Source organism: Cavia porcellus, unplaced genomic scaffold (genome assembly GCF_034190915.1).
Source record: "Cavia porcellus strain 051 isolate PalLab524CR breed Dunkin Hartley unplaced genomic scaffold, mCavPor4.1 scaffold_27, whole genome shotgun sequence".
Classification (NCBI taxonomy): domain Eukaryota; kingdom Metazoa; phylum Chordata; class Mammalia; order Rodentia; family Caviidae; genus Cavia; species Cavia porcellus.
The window spans coordinates 45,649,566-45,673,361 of record NW_026947510.1 but is presented as its reverse complement, the minus strand read 5'-3'; the positions used below and the strand labels follow the sequence as shown (position 1 = coordinate 45,673,361).

At 35.2% G+C, this 23,796-nt stretch overlaps 1 protein-coding gene across 2 annotated transcripts in view; it reads left to right on the top strand.

Moving 5' to 3' along the window:
- LOC100718313 (solute carrier organic anion transporter family member 1B3-like) overlaps positions 1-452 on the top strand; it is an 89,088-nt gene extending 88,636 nt beyond the window's left edge. The window contains exon 14 of one of the 2 annotated variants that reach the window (XR_010043881.1): positions 86-152. Coding sequence is in view for 1 of the 2 variants with exons in the window: in XM_003470326.4 (XP_003470374.3) it covers positions 86-296 (211 nt within the window). In the remaining variant the exon portion in view is untranslated. Of the gene's footprint in view, positions 1-85 lie in introns of both variants that reach the window. The other variant, XM_003470326.4, reaches the window with a different exon arrangement.
- Positions 453-23,796: the final 23,344 nt, after the last annotated feature.

Sequence of the window (23,796 nt, the reverse complement as noted above, 5' to 3'; positions counted from 1 at the left end):
CTGTAAAGTTTGCATGCTACAGAAAAATATAGTAAGTTATTACGTAGAATTTAAAATGATAACCTACTCTTTCTCTCTTTTATAGAAATTCCTTCTTGGGTTTGAACACATCCTTAAATTTTGTAGGAAATATTTTTCATATTGTATTTTTTCATCTCATGAAGAAAAAATATGAAGGAAAAGATGGAAAATCATTTGAAAATGAATGCAAAGACACAAATGAAGTAAATTTAGAACCCTCAAATAATAACGAACATTTTGTACCATCTGCAATAGTGAAAGAAACACATATTTAATTGAAGAAAAAGATACTTCTTTTGTTTTTTCCAAAAAAACAGTGTATTGATGCAGTAGTATGCTATTTTTCAGTTCCTGGTCATTTCACTGTGAATTCCCATAATGTATGTGACAGAAAAATGAATAAATTTATTTTAAAAAACAATAAAGGAAAAGGACTGGGAATTGTCTTTGCTTGTGTATTGTTATGCACCTGTGGTTAATTTCAGATTATATGCTGCATGTAAATTTAAAATGAGAGGCCTAGTTAATATGTAACTGAAGAAAGAATATTTAATCACAACTGTTAATAATCACAGTGTCTACAAAAACAGAAGTGGAAAATGAGAGAAATATGTAGCATAAATAAGGAGAAAAGCCTACTGTCTTAGTAAAAAAAAGTCTGGATAATGTTATTCTAGCCTAAAATCTAACATGATGGTGGATTCATGCAATATTGACATGTGTTGTTTATGTATATCGTACATTTCACAAGCCTTATTAATTGAAAATTTGACATTGTGCTTGACTGATGAACAAGGGGCATCTTCTTCCAGTAAAATATTGCTGAAGAAATTGAGATATTCAAAAATTTTCAAGCTCTGATTATCAGAGGACATAATAAAGAATGTAAGTTTCTACCAGAGGCATGGAAATTGATTAAGACAAAATAACTTTGACTTCAGAAAGCAAATATTATTTAATAGATACATTTTCATTTTACCCATTTGTTCCTTGGGAGATGTGAGATCTATACCTGATAAAATATCATCTGTCATCAATATATATTTTTTGCTTGTCCATTCATTTATTTTGGTGAAAAGAAAACATATCTTTCACATTTCTATCCAGAGAACAAGTAGCAGAATGAATGAGAACAAATATTTTAATGTTGTATTTTTTTGTGCAACTAAGTATATTACAATGAATGTTAGAGGTTAATTCTCATTGTCTGAAATGCTTTTATGTTGTGTTTCCATTAGGATCACTTGTAAAACTAAAAATTATGCAATAATAAGTTCATTTTACTCGTTTTTATTTAAAACATAGCTGATGCAGTCTGGACATAGCATATGAAAAACTTTGCAATGATATAAGCTCTTTATTGAAGACAAAATATAGATCAAGAAAACCTATATGTGAGTTGAGCAATGTTATGAATGCTTGCTGGAAGTTACAAATTGTTCTGAAAGTCATATTAACTTAGTCCCAGACTGTAGATCTAGAAAAGATTTATTAATTAAGCAGGAATTGGGAGCAAAAATGTTATATGCTAAGTTAGCAGGTGCCACATAAACCAGGTGGGCATGTGTGCTATAATATGTCTCATGAAAAATAAATAAATAGAAAAATCAGGGGATATTTTTAAAAATATTACTAAGAAAAGACAATTTTTTAAATATTTACTTAGTAATTACTGAATGCCAGATATTTGGCAGATGGAATAGGAAGAGAAGAAATCAAAGCAAATCTGATGCTCATTTTTTCCATACTTTGCAAAGGAGAATATGGAAGTCAATATTAAATATGAAATATTATGAAAGAATAAGCTTACAAATATGATATATTCAGTGAAAGAGGAACATTAACAAATATTCTGCTTTTTGGACCTACTGCAAAATCCCCAAATCCATAAAATGATAATAATTAATCCAGTGACATTTATGAAATAGAAAAATAAATTTTAGAGAAATATACACAAATTTAGTAGAGATAACTATGGTAAGGCAAGTTTGCAAGGAATTAAAATAAGATAATATTAGTTAAAATGTAAATTGAATAAGGTTAAAATTAGATGACTGAAAATTTCAAATCACTGATGGTATTAAGTTAAATTCTTATGTTTGAAAAGGTGAAAGAAAATGGTATTTGTGAAAGAAGAATTTAGAGGCAAATCTAAAGCACCAACCTAAGAAATAAGAAATTCTTGAAGAAGAAGTTGGAATAGGAAAAGATGTGTTAATCAAAGACACAATAGAAAAATGGCATCCTCCACTGGAGAAAGGTGAAGATACTGACCAGAGTCTGCATTCACATCCCGTCTCCTTACCTCCATCTGTTATTGTACAGTGAACCTTTCATTATGCTCCTTTTTCTTGAAGTGTTGTTTTCTCATTTAAATGTTTTTCAGTGTTCATATCACCTTCCTTTGAATTTTTAAAATATCATCACTTGTTAAAATTTTATTATATTCATAGCAACATAGCACTTATCAAATGGTAATATGGTCAACTTATAATTTTATATTTATTTATGATTATTGGATAAATAAAGGTTCTCACTTTTCGTAGCTCTAGGAAAATAGAAACTGAATTTGTTTTTTATACATTGAATACAGAGAGATGGATAGATGATAAATATATAGATAGATATAGAGAGATAGATAAGTAGATGAATTGATAGATACTGCCAATTGCAGAAGAGCTAGAGTGAGAGAGAGAGACAGAGAGAGAGAGAGAGAGAGAGAGAGAGAGAAAGGAATTTATTAAGGGAATTCACTCAAGCACTTATGAAGCCTGAGAGGTTACAGGCCATCTGCAAGATGAGACCCAAGAAGACCATCACATAGCTGATTCTATGAATAAGTCCTCAGACCCAGAGAACAGGTAGTGCACCTCTTATTTGAAGCTTAAGGTCTGAGACAGCTGGAGTCTCCGATATAAATCCCAGAGTCATGTTCTAGGGCAGGAAAAACAAGGTATTCCAGCTTCTGAAGAAAGGAGATAGAGCAAATGTGCCTTACCTCTGCTTTGTTTGTTTGTTTGTATTTGTTTCTACTCAGCTCCCTAGACAGTTAGATGCTACCTCCCCATGTTAATATCTTCACACTCAGTCAGTGACATCACATGTCATCTGAAAACACTATCACAGATATGTCAAGAAATGAGGCATTTCTAATTCTATAGATAGCTGTTAATCTAGTCTTATTGATAAAAAAATTAACTTCCCCATCTATCTATTTAATTCCTAACATCTAGCTTGGTGCTCAGCATAAAGGAGGTATTTTATTTAATGTTTTTGAAATAATGAATGAATAAGGATATGGATAAGCAAATTCCAAAATAGCAGCATGTAAAATATGAATTCTACAAACAAACTTAGAACAACATGCAAAAATTAAAATGGATACAATAAAGTCATGGTATGGGATGGTTATTTCAGATGTTTGGAAAATGACTTTGTAGTAAGAAATTTAAATTGTAGGAGAAGCAAAGTACTTTTGACTTAGATCTATGTCATGATTGAAAGTACAGGATTGAAAACATTTAGAAAACAGAATCTTTTCCTGCTTGGTGAGCTCACAAATGAAGTGGAGAACTAGATGTGTAACATGATAATGGATAGTGTAACAAATACTATAACAGAATAAAACTGTGTTGATGCTCATTCAGACGGACGGCAATTGTCCATGTCAAATTCAATATGTGTACTTCTGGAGATTTTACCAAAATAAAATGATTGATAATGATAAGAAATTTGGCAGGGGCCACTGTCATTTTCCACTTGTATGCCTTCTACTCTTCCTGAGTAGGGCTTGCCTACTACCTGAAAGCAAAAATCCAAACTAATGATAAGATAATAACACAACTGATGTGATTTCAGCAGAAACATACAGCACTCCTGACAGCCACTCTACATCCATACTTCAGTCTGTTAGCTTGGCTTTATTGTAATATTTATTGTTGCAAAAAGTTCCATCACAGATTCCATGTGAATTATGAGTTGGGCTGGTGTGAAATCAGAAAAGATAATGCTATCAATGACTTCACAGTATATAATTCCAATCATTTTGTAGTTAGTAGTTCCTTTGAAACTGGGTTCAAATTCAGGGCATTGAGTATATCAAGCATATGTTCTAAGGACTTTGAGTACACCATACATGTGTTCTAATACTGTTTTAAATCTCCAGCCCAAGTCATTACAAAAAGGAGGCTTTTAGTAGAGTAAAAATTGAGGATATTGAAGAAATTGAGGATATTCACAGAGCAAGAAAAAATTCAAAAATTTTTCTGGAGCAGATCATATCAATATAGACTAGATGTTCAAAGTCTTAAAAAAGGATTCCTTCAAACATTTAAAAACTTCATTTGTCTAAAAATTTCAACATCTTTGCTAGAGGTAAGGCTTGGTTTCAGTGATTACCTTTTTTAATTGTGATTATTGTTTTGTTGTCTTTTTATGTCTCAGGATATTTTATTTGAAACTCATAAATATATCATAAGAGAGTGGACACAACTGTATATGTGAATTTTCATGTGTTGTTTTGTGGTAGTTTATGTGTTTGTTTCAATGTAGGGCTGAGTTTGAAGTCTGTTGGGAGCAGCAAAGTCTTCAGATTCCCCTAGGGAAGCTGTTTTAGTCAGGGATTGTGAGTAAAACAATTACATTTATACAGGATGCATAATTCATACTAATATTTATAATGATCACCCAGGAGTCAAATACAAGAAGTGCAAAAAGTCTGTCCACATACTAAAGACATACTATGATCCAGCTGAGGGAATGGAGCCCATGGCAATGTCCAGCATGAGTTAATCTGAAGATGTAGAAGCCATGACAATGTCTCCCACGACTTCAACTAGAGACCTAGAGCCCATGACAATGACTCATGAAGGTATATTTCATGGATCTGTGCTGTGAAGTCCCAAAGATCAGTGGTGGAAGCTAGAAAGTCAGTGTCAGTGAGGTGAAGGATCTGTGCTAGTAGACTGAGGGTTCCACACTGAAGTCAAGAGTTGATGTTCCAAATAAATACCAGGGCTCCTCCAAAAAATACCACAGCCATCCCCAGCAATGAGGTCCTGAGTTCCTCCAAGAATGAGAATAGCTGGGTTCATATCACAAAGCCAGTGTCACAGGCTTCTCCGGGGAATTGAACAGCATACATCTTCCCCTCTGGAACCAGCAAGTGATGCTCAAATTAAGAACCAGAGCTCCCCCAAAGTGAACTGCAGCCATTCTCAGTGACACAGTCCTAAGCTCCTCCAATGATAACTGCCACATCAGTGAAGCAAGCAAACATGATAGGAGAACCAACAGCTTCAAAAGGACCAACAGCTCCAAAAACAATGGCACTGGGCTTCCTCTGTAAATCTCCTTTCCATGTTGGTAACAATACTCAGGTGGGTAATCTACATTCAGTACCATGCTGTTTCAGTTCATCTGACGTTTAAGTTGACCATCAGATTTCAATCCACCACAGAAGCCTAGTGCTTATTGTCTGCTTCTCTGTAGATTTGATTCTCCCCTTTGTCCATTACCCAGAAAAAAAGTCTCTTATAATCATTTCAGCTTTACTCCACTCTTACTCTTAAAAGATATTTATCAGCAAGATATGGGGGAGGAATGGATGGGAAGGATGGGTTTTCTGTTGTTCTGATTAAGATCATCCTTGGGCAAGCTCTGTTAAACTGGCCCTGGCAGGTCTTGTTTGCCTTCTTGTTCTCAGGAGTTTCCATCAGTACCTTCAAGTTGTGGGTTTTTCCTCTTCCCCACTGAGCTAAAGATTGTTCCTTAGGGGAAAAAGGAGAGATTGATCTTGAACAGTGTTTTCTGTATTTCTAACAAGTTAGCATCAGTGCAGCACACAAGATTTACTGCAATCTCCTTAATCAGATCTGGTAGAATTCTGAGAAGAGTCAAATCCAAGAGGTGTCAACCATGTATGTCTGCAGTGTCAGGGGTTTTGCTTTTTTATGCCAACCTGTGCAAGGAAGATCATTATAAATTTCTAGATGAGTTATTTTACTGAATTCCATAGCATTGCACTGTTCTAATTTGTTTTCAGTTGCTATTGAAAAAATGGCTAAGGTTGCATACATTAAAAAAGTAAAGAATTTTCTGTAGCTTAAATCTGAAGCTGAAAGTGCAACTCAGATGGTGAGACTCTCACCATAGATGACATCACAATTATAGGTTGCTATATGGAAAAATAACACATGATGATGAAGAGACAGGAAGATAGAGCCACTAGGCTCAGGTTTGGCCTTATTTTTTTTAAATAAAATTCTACTGTTAGGGCCATGCCTACCGACCTCCAAGTGGCTAGTAGGGTCCCAGGAGCCAAACATGCTGAATGTTGAATCCTACGGCACTGGGAAGCTTTGCAATGTTGCTCCAAGACAGCAAGACCACACCTAGCATCCCAAATCTGGAAATGTAGGAAAATTACAAGACAAAAGAGCAAAATGCAATCTAAAATTTCCAGCCCAACCCAAATAAGCCTAGGAGACTTGGACACAAAAGAAAATGTAAGCCATTTACTTGAAATTCCTGAAATGATAACAACTGAAGTAAAGAAACAACTCCAGCAATTAGACAAATATCAACCTTACAGTAGGACCTTAAGATACACACTACCAACAGTTGACACTAGTGGAATTTAAGGACCAAATATTAACCTGAAAGGGGAAAATGGCAAAATGAAAAATCAAAATGCAATCTCAAACATCTAGTCCATCAGGAGCAAATACAGGAGACACTGAAAGAGAGGACTTCAAAAGTAACACACAGAAATGTCTGAAAAGATAGCAAGTGAAATAAAAACAACTCCATGAGGCTACAGAAGAAATCAAATTAGAAGTAATCTCTCATGTAAAGACAGAAATAACAAACTTAGTAAAGGAGTTCCTCAGTGCAACTAGAGAAGAAACATACAAAACAAAAAATACAAGAACATGGGAAACTGATTGAAACCTTGAATGAACAATATAGAAAACAAGTGGAATTAATGAAACAAACTCAAAGACACAGCCAAGGGCCAAAAAATTCTACTGAAAGCTGGTAAAACTTTTTAAATGAAGCTGAGGATAGAATTTCGGACCTTGAGGACAGGATCACAATTAGCAATCATGAAAGGATAGGACTTTTAAAAATAAGAAAGCATCGTGAAATAACAATCCAGCGATGCCAAGAGAAACAAAATAATACTAGTAGGCATCAGTGAAGATGCAGGATTCAATGCAAATGACAGTGGTGAACTATTCACAGAAGAAATAGCAGAAAATTTCCCAAACATGGGGGAAAAAATCTGACATAGAGATAAATGAGGTATATAGAAGGACATGTAGTCACAACCAACATAAATTTACACCCAGACATATAATAGTTAAGGTTCCAGACATGCAACATAAAAACAGAATACTAAAAGCTGTTAGAAAAAAAGATACAATTCACCTGTCAAGGAAAGCCCACTGGAATCACAGCAGACATTTCAAAACAAACCCTCAAGTCAAGATGAGCTTGGAGTGAGGTATTTCAAGGCCTGAAACAAAACAACTTTCAACCCAGACTGATGTACCCAGAAAAACTTTCATTCAAATTTAATGGAGGAACAAGATACTTCCATGACAAAGAACAACTGAAGAAATTCACGTCCACCAAACCAACCCAAAAAAAGTGCTGAAAGACATACTAGATAGAGTTAAAAAATAACCACAATTTAAACAAGGAAGAAAAGCAGAAAGCAAACAACTGGAAAATAACATGGCAAATTTGAGGCAGTACATATCAGTTATATCCATAAATGTAAATGGCCTCAATTCACCTATCAAAATAAATAGATTGACAGAATGGATCAATAAACAGGATCCCACAATATGCTTTATACAAGAAACACATCTGACCCAAAGGAAACTCATAGATTAAAAGTCAAAGGATGGAAAACAGTATTCCATGCAACAGGAATCCAGAAAAAAGCAAGGGTAACTATTCTATTTGCAGACAATGTGCACTTCAAACTTAAAATGATTAAAAGAGATAAAAAACGTTACTACATATTGCTTAGTGGAAAAATTCAAGAAGAGGAACTAACAATTATAAATATATACGCACCAAATACAGGAGCACCCAACTATGTAAGGCAAATATTAATGGACATGAAAAACCAAATACAAAAGAACACAGTTATAACAGGGAACCTTAATACCACATTGTCACAAAGAGATAGATCATCTAGACAAAAAGTCAACAAAGATTTCTAGAAACATATTGACTACCACAGCTCAAATGAGATATCACAATTTTGAATAACTCAGTATCAGCTATTGAAATTGAAAATGTAATTAAAAACTTACCAACAAAGAAAATCCCAGATCCTGATGGATTCATGGCTTAATTCTACAAGAAATTTAGAGAAGATTTGATGCCAATACTCCTCAAGCTCTTCAATGAAATTGAAAAGGAAGCAATCCTCCCTAAATCATTCCTGGAGGCAAGTACTTCTCTAATACTAAAACCAGGGAAAGACCCAAGCAAAAAAAGAGAAATATAGGCCAATCTCACTAATGAATATTGAAAATTCTCAATGAAATACTGGCAAATAGCATGCAACAAATCATCAAGAAAATTATACATCAAGTGGGATTCATTTCAGGATTGCAGGGATGATTTAACATATGCAAATCCATAAATGTAATACACCACATCAACAGAGCCAAAAACAAAAACCGCATGGTCTTCTCGATAGATGCAGAAAAAGCTTTTGATAAAGTCCAACACATGTTCATGACAAAAATCCTTTAGAAACTTGAAATACACGGTGTCTACCTCAAACTCATAAAGGCCATCTATGACAAACAAACAGCCAAAATTATACTAAATGGACCAAAACTGACAGCTTTCTCTCTAAAATCAGGAACAAGACAGGGATGTCCACTATCGTCACTCCTATTTAATATAGTGCTGGAAATACCTGCCAGGTCAATCAGACAAGAGAGAGAAATAAAAGGAATAAAGATAGGAAAGGAAGAAGTTAAATTATCACTCTTTGCCGATGACATGCTACTCTATAGAGAAGACCCAGAAATCTCCTTTTAAAGACTAGTAGAGGTAATAAACAAATTCAGCAGTACTTCTGGATACAAAGTCAATGCTTAAAAATCAATAGCATTCCTGTACACAAAACTGTACACAAAAAACTCACTGAAAGAAATTATGGAAATACTGCCTTTCACAATAGCACCTAAAAATGAAATATCTAAGAATGTAGACCTATATGTTAAAAATTATGCTTCCATAAAAAAGGAGATTGCTGAGGATATTAGAAAATGGAAGGATATTTCTTGCTTTTGGCTAGGAAGCACTAAAACCGTGAAAAAGGCCATACTAACAAAACTGTTATACAGATTTAATGCAACCCCACTCAAAATACCATTAACATACCACACAGATCTAGAGAAAATGATCCTAAAATTCATTTGGAAACGGAAGAAACATGGCAATTGTGGGCAACAAAGGAAGGCAGAAGGCATCTCAATTCCTGACTTGAAACTATACTATACAGTGATAAAGTCATCATAGTACTGGCAAAGAAATAGGATAAATGGAACAGATTAGAAGATGCAAACACAACTACAAAGACAGCCACCTGATATTTGACGAAGGCACTAAACATGTTCTCTGGAAGAAGGATAGCCTCTTTAATAACTGGTGTTGGAAAAATTGGCTCTCCACATGCTGAAGACTGAAACTAGACTCATGCCTATCACCATGCACAAAACTAAAGTCTAAATAGATCAAAGATCTAAATATTAAAATATAAACATTAAATCTACTGGAATACAAGGTAGATAGTAGTCATGAAGGCATAGTAGTAGGCAGATAATTCATGAACAAAACGCAAACCATGCAGGAAACACATCAAAGATTCAACAATTAGGATCTCATTATATTGAAAAGTGTTTTCACTTCAAAAGAAATCACCAACAGAGTGAAAAGACAATCCACAGAATTGCCAGCAACCCCTCAGACAAAGGACATATCCAGAACATATAAAGAACTGAAAAAAATCAAGCCCCCAAAATTCAAAGACCCTCCTCAAAAATGGGCATCTGAGATGAACACACATTTCTCAGATGAAGATATATAAATGGGAAATAAATACATGAAGAAATATTCACATTACTGGTCATTTGAGAAATGCAAATTAAAACAGCATTGAGTTTCATCTTGCTCTGGAAAGAATAGCTGTACTTAAGAATTCAACTGATAACAAATGCTGGCGAGGCTATGGGGTGGTGAAAAAAAGGAACACTGCTCCACTTTTGGTGGGAGTGTAGACTGGTGCAGCCACTATTGAAATCAGTAATGAGATTTCTCAGAAAACTAGGATTGGAAGTTCCATTCAATCCAGCTCTTCCCCTCCTAGGTGTTTCCTCCAAAAATCTGAAAAGTTTATGCCACAATGACATATCTGTGCTCATATTCATAGCAACACAATTTGTAATAGCTAAATCTTGGAAACAACCAAAATTCCCATCAACCACATAGTGAATGAAAATGATTGGTATTTTTATACAATGGAATATTACTCAGCTACAAAAAGGATGATCTTGAGACCTTCATAGGTAAATGGAGGCAACTTGAGATTATCTTCATAAGTGAAATGAATAAGAATATTTATAAGTATCACACTGTGTCAGTAGTGTAAAAAGTAATAAGAAACGTAGGAGTAATGAAACCCAAAATGTATAATTGCTATTGTAAAAAAGAGAGGGAAAGAACGTGCTCTAAAGGATATAACTGCATATATGCTTAAGTGTGTAGAATTGGTAATCATATTACTAAGTTCTATTAGATCATTGAACAGAACTGTTTTCACTCTCACTGTTTAAATGTCTACTTTTTATGCTTCAATTTTGTGACTTGAACAACTAATTCTAAGTTGACATTATGTAGTTTATCAACTAGTGATTTCTTAGTGTTTATTTTTTAAAATTCTGTATTATTTCTACCCTCTTTTCTGTTGTGCTTTTTTTTCTCTTCAAATTAAATTTTTTTTAAAAAGAGAAACAACATCCAACCATACACTGTCTACAAGAAACCCATCTAACCAAAAAGGAAACTCATAGATTGAAAGCCAAATGATGGAAAACAATATTCCATGCAACAGGATCCTAAAACAAGCAGGGGTAGTTATTCTGTTTGCAGACAATATGAACTTCAAACTAAGATCCAAAGGGATAAATAAGGTCACCACATACTAGTTAGGGGGAAACTTCAAGAGGAAGAGCTTGTGATCTTAAATGTATATGCACCAAATTCGGGAGCACCCAGCTATACAAAACAAATATTATCAGGATTAAAAAATCAAATAAGCAATAACACAATTATAACTCAAGACCTTAACAAGCCATTAACACAAAGAGACAGATCAACTAAACAGGAAATGAGCAAAGAAATAACAAAACTGAATCACACCTGTGAACAAATGGACTTGGTGGACATATACAGAGTATTTTTCTGAACAACATCTGAATATACATTCTTCTCAGCAGCACATGGAGCAGTCTCTAAAATAGACCATATACTAGCCCACAGAACATGCTTAAGTAAATGCATAAGAATTGAAATTATCCTATGCATGTTATCAGATCATACCAGCATGAAAATAGAAATTAATGACAAAAGAAACAGAAAAAAAAACCCACAAATACATTGAAATTGAATAATACACTCCTGAGCAATCAGTGGGTCACAGAAGAAATTGAAGAATAACTTAAACAATACCTACAAGCAAATGAAAATACAAATACATCTTACTGGAACCTATGAGATGCAATGAAAGCAGTCCTCAGGGATAATTTATTTGTGGGTAATCACCACATCATGAGAACAGAATGAACACAAATAAACAACCTGATGCTACATCTCAAACATCTAGAAAACGATGGCCAGTCAAACTCAAAGCCCAAAGAAAGGAGGAGATTATAAAGGTTAGAGCATAAATCAATGCAATGGAGACTAAGCAAACAATACAAAGAATCAATGAATCAAAAAATTGGTTCTTTGAAATAATAAATAAAATTGATAAGCCCCTAGCCAACCTTATTTTTTAAAAGGAATGAAAAAAATCTCAAATTCATGAAATAAGGAATTAAAAAGGTGAAATCACTACAGATCCTGTGAAAATACAGAAGATCATCAATAACTATTTCAGAAACCTCTACTCTCATAGGCTTGATAACAGAGAAGAAATGGACAGATTCTTAGATACACATGAATTACCAAAGCTGGGACAAGAAGATGTAAAACTGCTGAATAACCCTATTTCAATTAATGAAATTGAAAATATAATTAAATCCTTACCAACAAAGAAAAGCCCAGGTCCAGATGAGTTCACTATGGAATTCTAAAAGAAATTCAAAGAAGATTTAATGCCAACACTCCTCAAATTCTTCAATGAAATCGAAAGGGAGCCATTTCTTCCTAACTCATTCCTTGAAGAAAATAATACTCTAATATCAAAACCTGAGAAAGACCCAACCAAAAAAGAAAACTACAAGCCAATCTCCCTAATGAACATAGATGCAAAAATTCTCAATAAAATATTGGCAAACAGAATGCAGCAAATCATCAAGAACATATATACCAATGACCAAGTGAGATTTGTCCCAGGATGCAAGGATGGTTCAACATATGCAATCAATAAATGTAATCCACCATATCAATAGAGCCAAACTGGAGTAGATGGTGTTTACATCAATATGATGAAGGCCATCTATGACAAACCAACAGCCAGCATCATATCAAATGACCCAAAAATGAAAGCCTTTACCCTAAAATCAGGAACAAGACAAAGATGTCCATTATCACCAATCCTATTTAATATAGTGCTGGAAATACTAGCCAGAGCAAGAGAGAGAAATAAAAGGGGTAAGTAAAGGAAAAGAAGAAGCTAAATTATCATTATTCACAGATGACATGATACTCTACATAGATACTATACATGATACTCTACATACAAAATTCCATTGAAAGACTCCTAGATATAATAAATAAATTCAGTAATGTAGCTGTACATAAAGTCAGCACTCAAAAATCAAAAGTATTCCTGTACACTAACGACAAAATCACTGAGAGAGAAAACAGAGAAGCCGTACCCTACTCAATAGCATCCAAAACAATGAAATGCTTAGGAATCAATCTAATAAAAGAAGTAAAAGATGTATTCAGAGAAAATTATAATACCATGAAAAAAGAAATTTAAGAATACCTCAGAAAATGAAAGACATCCCTTGTTCATGGATAGGAAGAATAAACATTGCAAAAATGGCCATTCTCTCAAAATTATTATACAGATTTAATGTAATCTTAATCAAGTGAGGTAGATATAGAGAAATCATTCTAAAATTCATCTGCAACCTGAAGAGACCTAGAATAGCAAAGGCAGTTCTAAACAACAGAGGCAAAGCAGGAGGCATCATAATCCCTGACTTGAAGTTTTACTACAAAGCTGCTGTAATAAAATCAGCATGGTACTGGAATAAAAACAGATCTGAGGATTAAAAGAACAGATTAGAAGATCCACCTGCAACTACAAACATACTCAGCCACCTTATCTTTGATAAACAGTCCAAACAACTTCACTGGAAGAAAGGTAGTCTCTTTAATAAATGGTGCTGGAAAAATTGGCTCTCCATATGCTGAAAACTAAAACTAGACCCATTCCTATCACCGTGTACTAAACTAAAGCCTAAATGGATCAAAGATCTAAATATTAAAAGAGAAAAACTAAATCTGTTGAAAGATAAAGTAGGTAGAACTCTTGAAGACATAGGGGTAGGTAGAGAATTCATGAACAAAAACCAAATCGCACGTGAAATCCTTCACAGAATCAATAACTGGGATCATGTCCTATTAAAGAGTTTTTGCATGTCAAAAGAAATCTTCAGCATAGTGAAAAGAAAACCCACAAGTTGGGAAAAAAATCTTAGTGAACTGTCCCTTAGACAAAGGATTTCTGTCTAGAACATATAAAGAAATTTTAAAAAATCAGATGCCCAAATTTCAAAGACCGAATCCAAAAAATGGCATCTGAGATGAATATAGTTCTCAGATGAAGAAATACAAATGGCAAATAAATATATGAAAAAATATGCAGAATCATTGAACATTAGAGAAATGCAAATTAAAATCACACTGATATTCCATCTCATTCAAGAAAGAATGGCCAGGATCAACTACCATCAACAAATGTTGGAGAGGCTGTGGGGAAAAATTGTACATATTATTGTATGGTGATCTGAGGTACTTTTGAAGATCATTATGTAAAATAACAACTTGAGTTATGCTCCTACCACCTTGTTTTGAAGGCCTGTATTGTCAGTGTTTTGGGCTCTTTGCTATTTGCCATTTATTTGTCTTTTTTGTTTCTTGATTTTCTAGGAACTTGTTTTTTTTTTTTAACCTCTAATATAGAAAGGATAGGTATACATGTAGAAACTCATGCATAGAACTTTTCCTAAACAGTTTATGAGAATCTATTATATAATGCATGGTGAAGTGAACAGCTACTTTGAAGAAAAATAGATCCTATGATACCCAGTGCAGATTCCATAGTGTCATGCTGTGAAATCCAGCAATACTATTATCCTTTGTTAAGAGTGATTTTAGTTTGTTATGTATTGTTTAATTTCAACATACATGAAAGTATGGACAGCTATTTTTAAGAGAACAAGAGACATAATGGCAGCCATTGCTGATTTCCCTTGTTGTCTGGTTTTGGAGGCTTAAAATGCCTTCATCATCCTGTTCTGATCAGTTTAACAGTTTTGTTTTGTATGAATTCATTGTGTGTGAAAATATGGAAACTATTTAGAAGAAAGCAAGAGACAGTATGATAGTGATTATCTCCTCCTGTCTTGCTTTAGAATCTGTGTCTTTTGCATTGTTTTCTTCTGACCTGCTCTGCTCTGTTTTGTTCTGTGTGTTATGTTTGAAGAATGATTCACTTCCATATCATAGTGTATCTCAAGTAAGTAACAGACATAGCCATTTTTGTCTCTCGAGATTTATAGTAAGCTGCACGGTGAGTAATTTCAGTTTACTGTCTGTTCGAGAAAAGTTGAAAATGTCATTTTTAACCAGATTTTTTTCTTGTTCCAAGGTTGTCAGTGAGACACTTTCTCCTATTCTCTGCGTCTCTAACTAAAACTAATGGTTGGACTTTTATTCCTTTGGTTGTGTTAGAAAACATGTTTATTAGTTTTTATAAACTGTCAAAACCAATTTGAATACAGGGCACCACCTTCCTTCTTTGTCACCTGATTATGATCCAAATATCACTAAATAATGAACCAATTATGCATCCTATCATCACATGTGGCTTTAGTAGACAATTTTTAGCATGTTAGTCATTGAGAAAAATATCTTTCCTAAAATATCATAGTTCCAATTATCAGGTAAAAAAAAATCTTGTTCCACTTTGTTTTGTTTTTAGCTTTTGTTTTTCTTTTTTATCGGTATCAGGGATCAAACTCATGACTGCACACTTGCAAGGCAGGCGCTTATGCTACTGAGCTAAATCCCCAGCCCCTGTTTTTAGCTTTTTTGAGGTCCTTCTATCTTTAGAGCTGACAATAAAGAGATCATTTTACAAAACCTAAATCTACTTTCAAATTCTCTGTACTTTTTATTAAAAATTTATCTTGACATATATGCATACAGGAATCTAATGATGCACTCTTGTCATGTTTCTTATACTTGTACTGTAATCTATGCATGAATATAAGGCATTTAAACTGATGATAAATAAAATAGCAAAAAATGTTAAGAATGAAAATGGAATGCTTCATATATTCTAGATGTTAGTCCTTTTGTGAGGAATAATTGGTAAAATATCCTCCCATTGCGTGCATTGTCTCTTCATTCTGTTGGTGGTTTCTTGAGCTATTTAAAAGATTTTTAATCTGATGATATTCCAGTTGTAGATTCTTTCTCATATTTCCTGTATGGTTAGAGTTTTGTTCATAAAGTCTTCGCCTATGCGTATATCTTCAAGAGTTTTGCCTATTCTAGCTTGCAACAGATTGTCTCTCTTTTAATGTTTAGCTATTTAATTCATTTAGATTTTAGTTCAGTGAGACATATAGGGATAGGTTTAACCTTTTGCATGTGGAAAACTAGTTTTCCAAGCGTCACTTACTAAAGAAGCTTTTTTCCAGTAAAGGTGATTGGCCCTTCAATTTAGATAAGGTGGCTGAGTGTGATATGAATTGTTTCTAATTTTCTATTTCATTTGATTAATTCTCAAGTCTGTTTTTCGGCCAATACCATGCTGTTTTTATCATGATAGTACAATTTCAAGTCAGGGACTGCCCCTTGTCTTGCCTCTGTTGCCCAGAATTGATATTGCTATGCTAGATCTCTTCTGGGTTCAAATGAATTTTACCATTATTTTCTCTAGTTCTGTAAGGTATGCTGTTGGTATTTTAACTGGTATTGCACTAAATCTGTATAACAATTTTAGAAGTATGGCCACTTTCACTATATTGAGTCTGCCATGCAAGACGAAGGGATATCATTTCATTTCCTCTTTAGTATCCTTTTTCAGACTACTGTAGTTTGCAGTATCGTTATTTCATTCGTTAGATTGATTCCTAAGTATTTCATTTTTTGATGCTATTGAGAAAGGTATGATTTCATTAATTTTTCTCTCATTGAACTTGTTACTGGTTTTTAGCAGTACTATTGATTTTAGAGCACTAATTTTGTATTCAGCTACATTACTGAATTTAGGTATTAAATCTAAAAATTTTTGGTGGAGATTTTAGGGTCCTCTATTAATATTATTTCATATGAAAATAGTATTTTAACTTGTTCCTTTCTTATCCTTATTTCTTTTAATTTTTTTCTATTGTCTAATTATTCTGTCTAATGTTTTCAGGCTTATATTGAATAGGAGAGGTGAAAGTAGACATTCTTATCTTGTTCCTGATTTCTTTTAATTTTTTTATTAACCTTATTGGTACAATTAAGTTATAAACAGTGGTCACATTAATCATAGGGAATTTAAACCTGTACATGATATATCTTGATTTTTCTTATTTTTCCACCTCTCTCCCCTCCTTTCAATCACTGTTCCTTTCCTTACTTACAAAAATTTGTTTCCATTTTACTCTACTATTCTCAATTTTTCTATTGTTTTCTTTCCCCTACCTCATCCCTAGTTTTCATTTCCTTTTGAACAATTTCTTCCTGTTTCACAATATCTGTTATATATTTTGCTTCTTATTTGCATGTTCAGTTTCTTACACCTGAGAAACAATGTGATATTGACTCATGTTTGCGTGATGTATTTCTCTTAAGTGTATGGTCTCAAAGTGCATCCATTAGGTATAAGTATCTTAAGTCTATCTTTCTTTATGACTGAGTAGTACTTTATTGTATAAAGAAACTACATCATTTTTGTACACTCATTTGTTGATGGGCGTTTGGGTTGTTTTAAAGATTTTGCTATTATAAACTGTGCTGGTATAAGCAGGGTGAGTATGTATTGCTCTGGCATGATGCTTTTAATTCTTTAGGGAGATAGTAAGAAGGGGAATAGTTGGGTCAAATGGAACCTCTAGTTCTAGCATTTCAAGGAACCTTCACGGTGAAGATTCCAAGTGGTATCACAGTCCACCCTCCCACCAACAGTTTTTCCAATACTATTTATTAAAGAGGCTACTTTTTTCCCGGTTTGGTCCTTTTGTTAAACAATGTGACTGAGTGCATTTGGAGTTTTTCTACATTTTTTAATGTGTTCCATTGATCTTCCAGTCTAGTGTTTGCTTGATTTGGTGGTTTGTTTTGTTTGTTTGTTTTTCCAGGCTACGCTGTTTTTATCACAGTAGCTCTGTGCATAATTTCAAGTCCAGGGTTGTGATGTTCCCTGACTTGCCTTTATTTTCCTTTAACTGTAGATATTGTTTAATTACTCTTTTTTTTTTTTTTTTTTTTTTTTTTTTTTTTTGCCTTTTTCCTTTTTATCGGTACCAGTGATCGAACTCACGACTGCTTGCTTCCAAGGCAGGCGCTTATGCCACTGAGCTAAATCCCGCCCCTGTTTAATTACTCTTTCAATATCACTTATGACTCATTATTTGCTGATGAAAGTGTTATTTAATTTGCATATGTTCATGGAGTTTTTGTGATTTCTTTTGCCATTTATTCCAAACTCATTGTGTTATGGTATAATAATACGTGGGATAATTTCGATTCACCTACATGTACTTAACATGTAAGTCAAGTTCTGTAGGTTAATATGTGGTCTACTTTGGAGAATATCCCATGTGCAACTAAAAGAATTTATATTCTGATGTGGAATGGAACATACTATAGCCATCTACTAAATCCATTTTTTCCACAGATTTTTTCAGTGTGATGTTTCCTTGTTAATTTTTTTTTTGTCTAGCTGTTCTATTTGTGACAGTGTGATATTAAGCTCCCCTGTTACAATCATGTTAGTGGCTATTAGATTTTTCATATTCATTAATATATGTCTTATTTAGCTGTATGCACTGGTATTTGGCTCATACATATTTAAGATTGTAATCTATTCTTCTGGGAGTGCATTTTAGCAATTTGACAGTTTAGAGATCTTTTATAGTTTTGCAGTCTCATTTTTCTTTCCTAGAGGACCATGATAGAGCTGGAGGGGACAGAGAAATAGGCTTTTTCAAAGCCAAATTTGTTGCTAGGATCTTTCCAAAAATAATGGGAGAATTCTCAAACCCTTGTGGCAGTTGTTCAAAAAGAGATGTATGGGTTTTGGAACCACAAATTTCAAGGTGATGACAGTGTTGTTGATGGTATGGAGAGCTTGCCTAATGTGGTTAACAGTCTATCAGGCTGATACATTGCTGAATGCCTGTTTGTGTTTGCCATGACATTTGATAGTAACAAAGCTCATGGTGAGGAGATATGTTTGATAGCCAGACATGAAGATGAGTCTTTGACTTGTATCTCTTGGAAAATAATTTTTAGAATTTCAAGATTGTGATTTTCTGTCTCAGGCTGATGTAAGCATCATTTTTCTTTCAGAGAACAGCCAAAGTTGAAAGTGTGGAGTTAAATGAGAGAGATGCTGACTGGCTTGGTGCAAAGACATAGTTGCCTCTAACTTGAAGAGGAAGTCTCTTCCCAGATGTGGTATAGGGGACTGGCTTATGCAGGAATTCATGTTTGATGAGAGGTCCTCCAAGGCTGCCATTTGAAGGAGCAAGAGGCAAGAGTCCCCGTTGCTCTGGTGATGCTAACTTCTTGACAGAGGGAACTTTTGAAGGCAGAGAGTTCTGTTCCATTGTCTACCAGGAAAGTCCACAGAATCACCCCCTAATTACTGTGGGCTCTCAGGGGCCCAATTTGATAGAGCTTGGTCTACACTACACATCCAGGCCTGACAAGATCAGGAAAGGTTCAGGTTGAGGAACATGACCTGGATAGTCATGTTTCTTTGGTCTTTCAGATAGAAGGGGCATTTAGTTTTTGTATCCATAGCCCATATAACTCATAGCCAGAGGTTATGGTTGTCTATCAGACTAGATTTGCCTTTGGACATGAAGTGATTTTCTTTTATCAAGCTTCTAGGTAACAGCGGTTGAATTTTTTGCCCCCCTTTTTGATGTCTTTGAGAAGCACTCAATTAGCTTGCTTCTAGGTGAGGTGACCTTTAGAAAGGTCACGGAAACTCATTCACAAGGAATGAACATCTAGGTTTTCCTCAGTCAAACTGTGTAACTCAGAAGGCATTTCTGTTGTCTCAATTTGATACACCTCAAATGTGTGTTAGATATGACCAGGACAGAAGCTGAAGGCTCTGGAGAGAGGATCTCTGTGGTCAAATGCTGGCAATGGTTAGGTGGAAACAGTTCAACTAACTGGAAGTGAATGAATCAGGAGCATGGAGTGAAGCTATCTGTGTTGGCAGCAACTGCTTCAAGCTGGCGAGTGTGCCAAGGTGGAATTCTCAAGGAAGAATGTGCCTGTTTTTCCTTGTTGTTGTTTTTTTTTTAAGATGCAAGGAGTTGTTTGGTTTTATTTTTAACTCCATAAAATCCCTGTTTCTTTCAATCCTTCTGCCATGTGTTGATTGCCACAGAACCACAGGTGAGGGCTCAGTCAGCCACCGTGACCAGTGCTTTACCAGTGTTTGTGAACAGATGAAGTAGCCTGTTGCTTGCACTGTCCATTCTACTCACTCACACATTCACTCAACAGGCAATCAGAGGTTAAACATTCCAACCCCCTTCCCTGGAATGTGGTCCTAATGAGAGTTGAACAGACCTCCCTTCTACTTGAGCTGATAGGCATGAGAGACAGACTAACTGGGGTGCCCCAAGGGTCTTACCGGAATCAGACAGGCAAGTAGACAGACAGAGACAGACTGCATCCTCATCTCTTTGGGGCCTGATGTGAGCTGCTCAAGTAGGGAACCAGGAATCCACCTTCAGACATGTGAGGGGATATGAGAAATCTTGAGGGCATGCCATTTCATGGGAACCTGTAAAGTCCTTTCTCCATCTGCAAGGTCTGTGATTGGTGCCTAAAGAGGTCATCATACTCAGTCTTCCTGGCAATGCACCAGATGCAAAGTCAAACAAAAACACCAAAAGGACATCCAAGGTTTGTGTCAGATTTATTTATATCAAAGGGCACTGATCAGATCATTCCCAAAATGTCAGGCCCTGAAGGCTAAGGGAGGGAAGGTATTTTAGAGTCTCAAAGGGGAAGTACAGAGATATTTGCCTGTCTTTGATTGCATCACAGTGACCAACCATTTCTAGAAGACAGAAAAAAACAAAACTGCAACAGGAACTGTTAGCTGGGCAACTAAGAAACTAAGGTTAAAATGGCTGGGGAACATGTCCTGTTACAATATTATTAGGTGATTTATTTGAGATTGCTGTGCTCTACATAGAAACTCACAGCTATACACTTCCCTCTTAGAACTTGTCCCACAAATTCTGGTGTTATGTTTCCATCAACATTTGATTCCAGAACTTTTTAAATTTCTCACCTCATTTTTCTAGTGACTTGTTGATCACTAAGAATGAATTATTCAATCTCAATGTGTTTGTAGTTTCTGTGGTTTATTTTGGTTTGTTTCTCATTGTATTCCTTGTTATCTGATAGAATGCATGATTATTTCAGTTAGTTTACATTCATTAAGATGCTGTATAACCTAAAATATGGTCTATCTTGGAGAAATGTTTTTCTACTCTTGAATAAAATATTTTGTGGCTATCTGTTAAATTCATTGATCTATCATGTACTTGAAAATCTGATATTTCTTTGTTGATGCTTTGCCTGGTTGATTTGTGAGAGGTAGATGCTGAAGTCCCTAATTTTGACTGTATTAATATTTAATTATCAATCTATGCTCACCCTGTCAAGGACCATCAGAAAATCATTTACTTATCAGGCAATTGGCCTAAACCTCTTGAGCAATGATAGAAATAAGGAGAAAACACAAAAACAAAACTTTACATTTTCTACCAATACCTTTATTCTATTTCCATTGATACTTAACGGAAACAGGTCAGTTCACGATAACTCACTAATGTGTCAACTGAATGCCACCAACTAGTCCTTGGGCCAGTTAGAAGTATTCTTCTTAGGTTTTATTTAGTTGGTAAGTCACACTTAACTAGTGGCTTTATTAATCAAATCTTACAAGAACACGTAAGTCTTACTGACTATACTTTAAGAGAGGAGTGACCTATGCTTACTCAGATAGACACTCCTGAAAAGATTTATCAGTTTTCCCTCCCATCTGCACAGATTGTTTTGAAAACTTTAGGGAATGACTGAAATCCCCATTCTTTGAGACCGTGTATGAATTTTTACAACATTAAATGGAGAAGCCAAGAAAATCATTTTGGCCCCCAATGAACCTCCGTAAAATAAGCTATTGACCAAATGACCACTATGAGTTGCTCCATTAGGTACGTCGTCCTGAGCTGAGCCTCAAGACCCCAAACAAGCACCCCATTCAGAACAAAAAATTCCCCTCAAAACATATCAAAACCAAAACCCCATAAAGAATTTTGCTGAATTCATTATGAAAGATTGGGCACTGAGCTACGATAGTACTCTAATTCCTTGGCACATTAGTGCTCTGAGAAATGATAAATCATTATGTTTGTGGTCTTGACACAATGTCTAAATTCTTTCTGGGAGAATAAAATGGATTCTGTATCCCGGCAAGTATTGCTGCCCTGCCTAGAGTAGCAAAATCGAGTACTGACATCTTTATTAAGAAGGCAAGCTAAATCCTAATACAGATGAAACATAAATGTCAGGGTAGTTTTATGCACCAGTGGAGGAAGGATTTCATCATACACATTTCAAAATTTGTTACTCCTCATCTGAAGTAACACACCCCAAGTTTTTATTCCATTGTTGTTACTTTAAGAGAAACTTTTGAATTGGAAATTGTTGAAATTGCTGGATTCTGGAAGATGCACAACAAACACAAAAGCAATGCTTTGTTTCACCAACACTGGCAATACAAAGTGATAGGTTTGTTAGGATCTACTGGTAACCTTTGTTCATGAGTTTCTGACTCTGTCATATTACATAAGCTCTTTCTTCTCTATGAAAGATGTTTCTGACCTGTGACACAAGCCAAGCTTGATATCATGGAGGATGACAGATTTTTGGTAATTTTTTCCAATTTCCTCCAGAGCTATTGATCTGCTGGGTTCTCTTCTGGAGTTAAGTTTGATAACTGTATTTCCCATAGCTGGGTACCAGACCAGTACTCAAATCTACCTTCCCACAGGATGACTGGTGAATGAGCCCACGTATTTGTTTTTCAAAATCCATGAACTTTTTATTTAAAAAAGAATGAAATCAGTTTCCAGCCTGGCAGACTTTTCTCTCGCCTGGGGGACACGCTGCAGCTTCCTGCCGGGAACAGTGAGGTGGGCCGAGCCGCAGGACCCAGTTACCGCCTGACCACCCTCTCTCACCCAGAGGGCACATGGCAGCTGCCCCACCTGAAGGACGTGACTGGGCCAAGCTGCAGGAAACTGCTCCAACCTTACCTGTGACCTTTCAGCCTGGAGAGCTCCAGCACTACTGCCACTGCCTGGAGGAAGGAGCAGCCCTGCTGAGGAGGGAGGCTCTGCTGCCACAGAGGGGAGCTGTATAGCTTGCGGAGGCTTTAGGTCTACCTGAGAGGAGCCTGGCAACCTTCTCTTAATCCTGAGACTTTGCTGCCCAAAGAGGGAGCTACACTTACCAGAGGAGTCCCAGGAGTCCAGGACATAAGAGACACTTTCCAACACACCCAGGGGAAGCTTGGAACAACACTTGAAGCTTGAAAATATAGTAAAATGACCAAACAAAAGACCAAAATGCAATCTCAAACATCCAGCCCATCCCAAGAAAACCTAGGAGCCATGTACATAGAAGAAAATACAGACCACATACCTGAAATACCTGAAATAATAGTAACCAAAATAAAGAAGCAACTCTGGGAAGACTTAAAGGAATTCAAACTAGAAATAATCTCTCAGGTAAAAGAAAAAATGATAAAAGAAATGAAGGGGATGCTGAACATATCTAAAGAAGACAGAGTTTAAAAATTGGAAGAACTAAACAAAAAGATAGAATCCAAGATGAATAATATAAGAAACAAACAGTATATAAAGCAGATGGAAAGAGATATACAGGAAATAAAAAATTCCACTGAAAGTTGTAAAAACGGCCTCACTGAATGTGAAGATAGAATTTCAGACCTCGAAGACA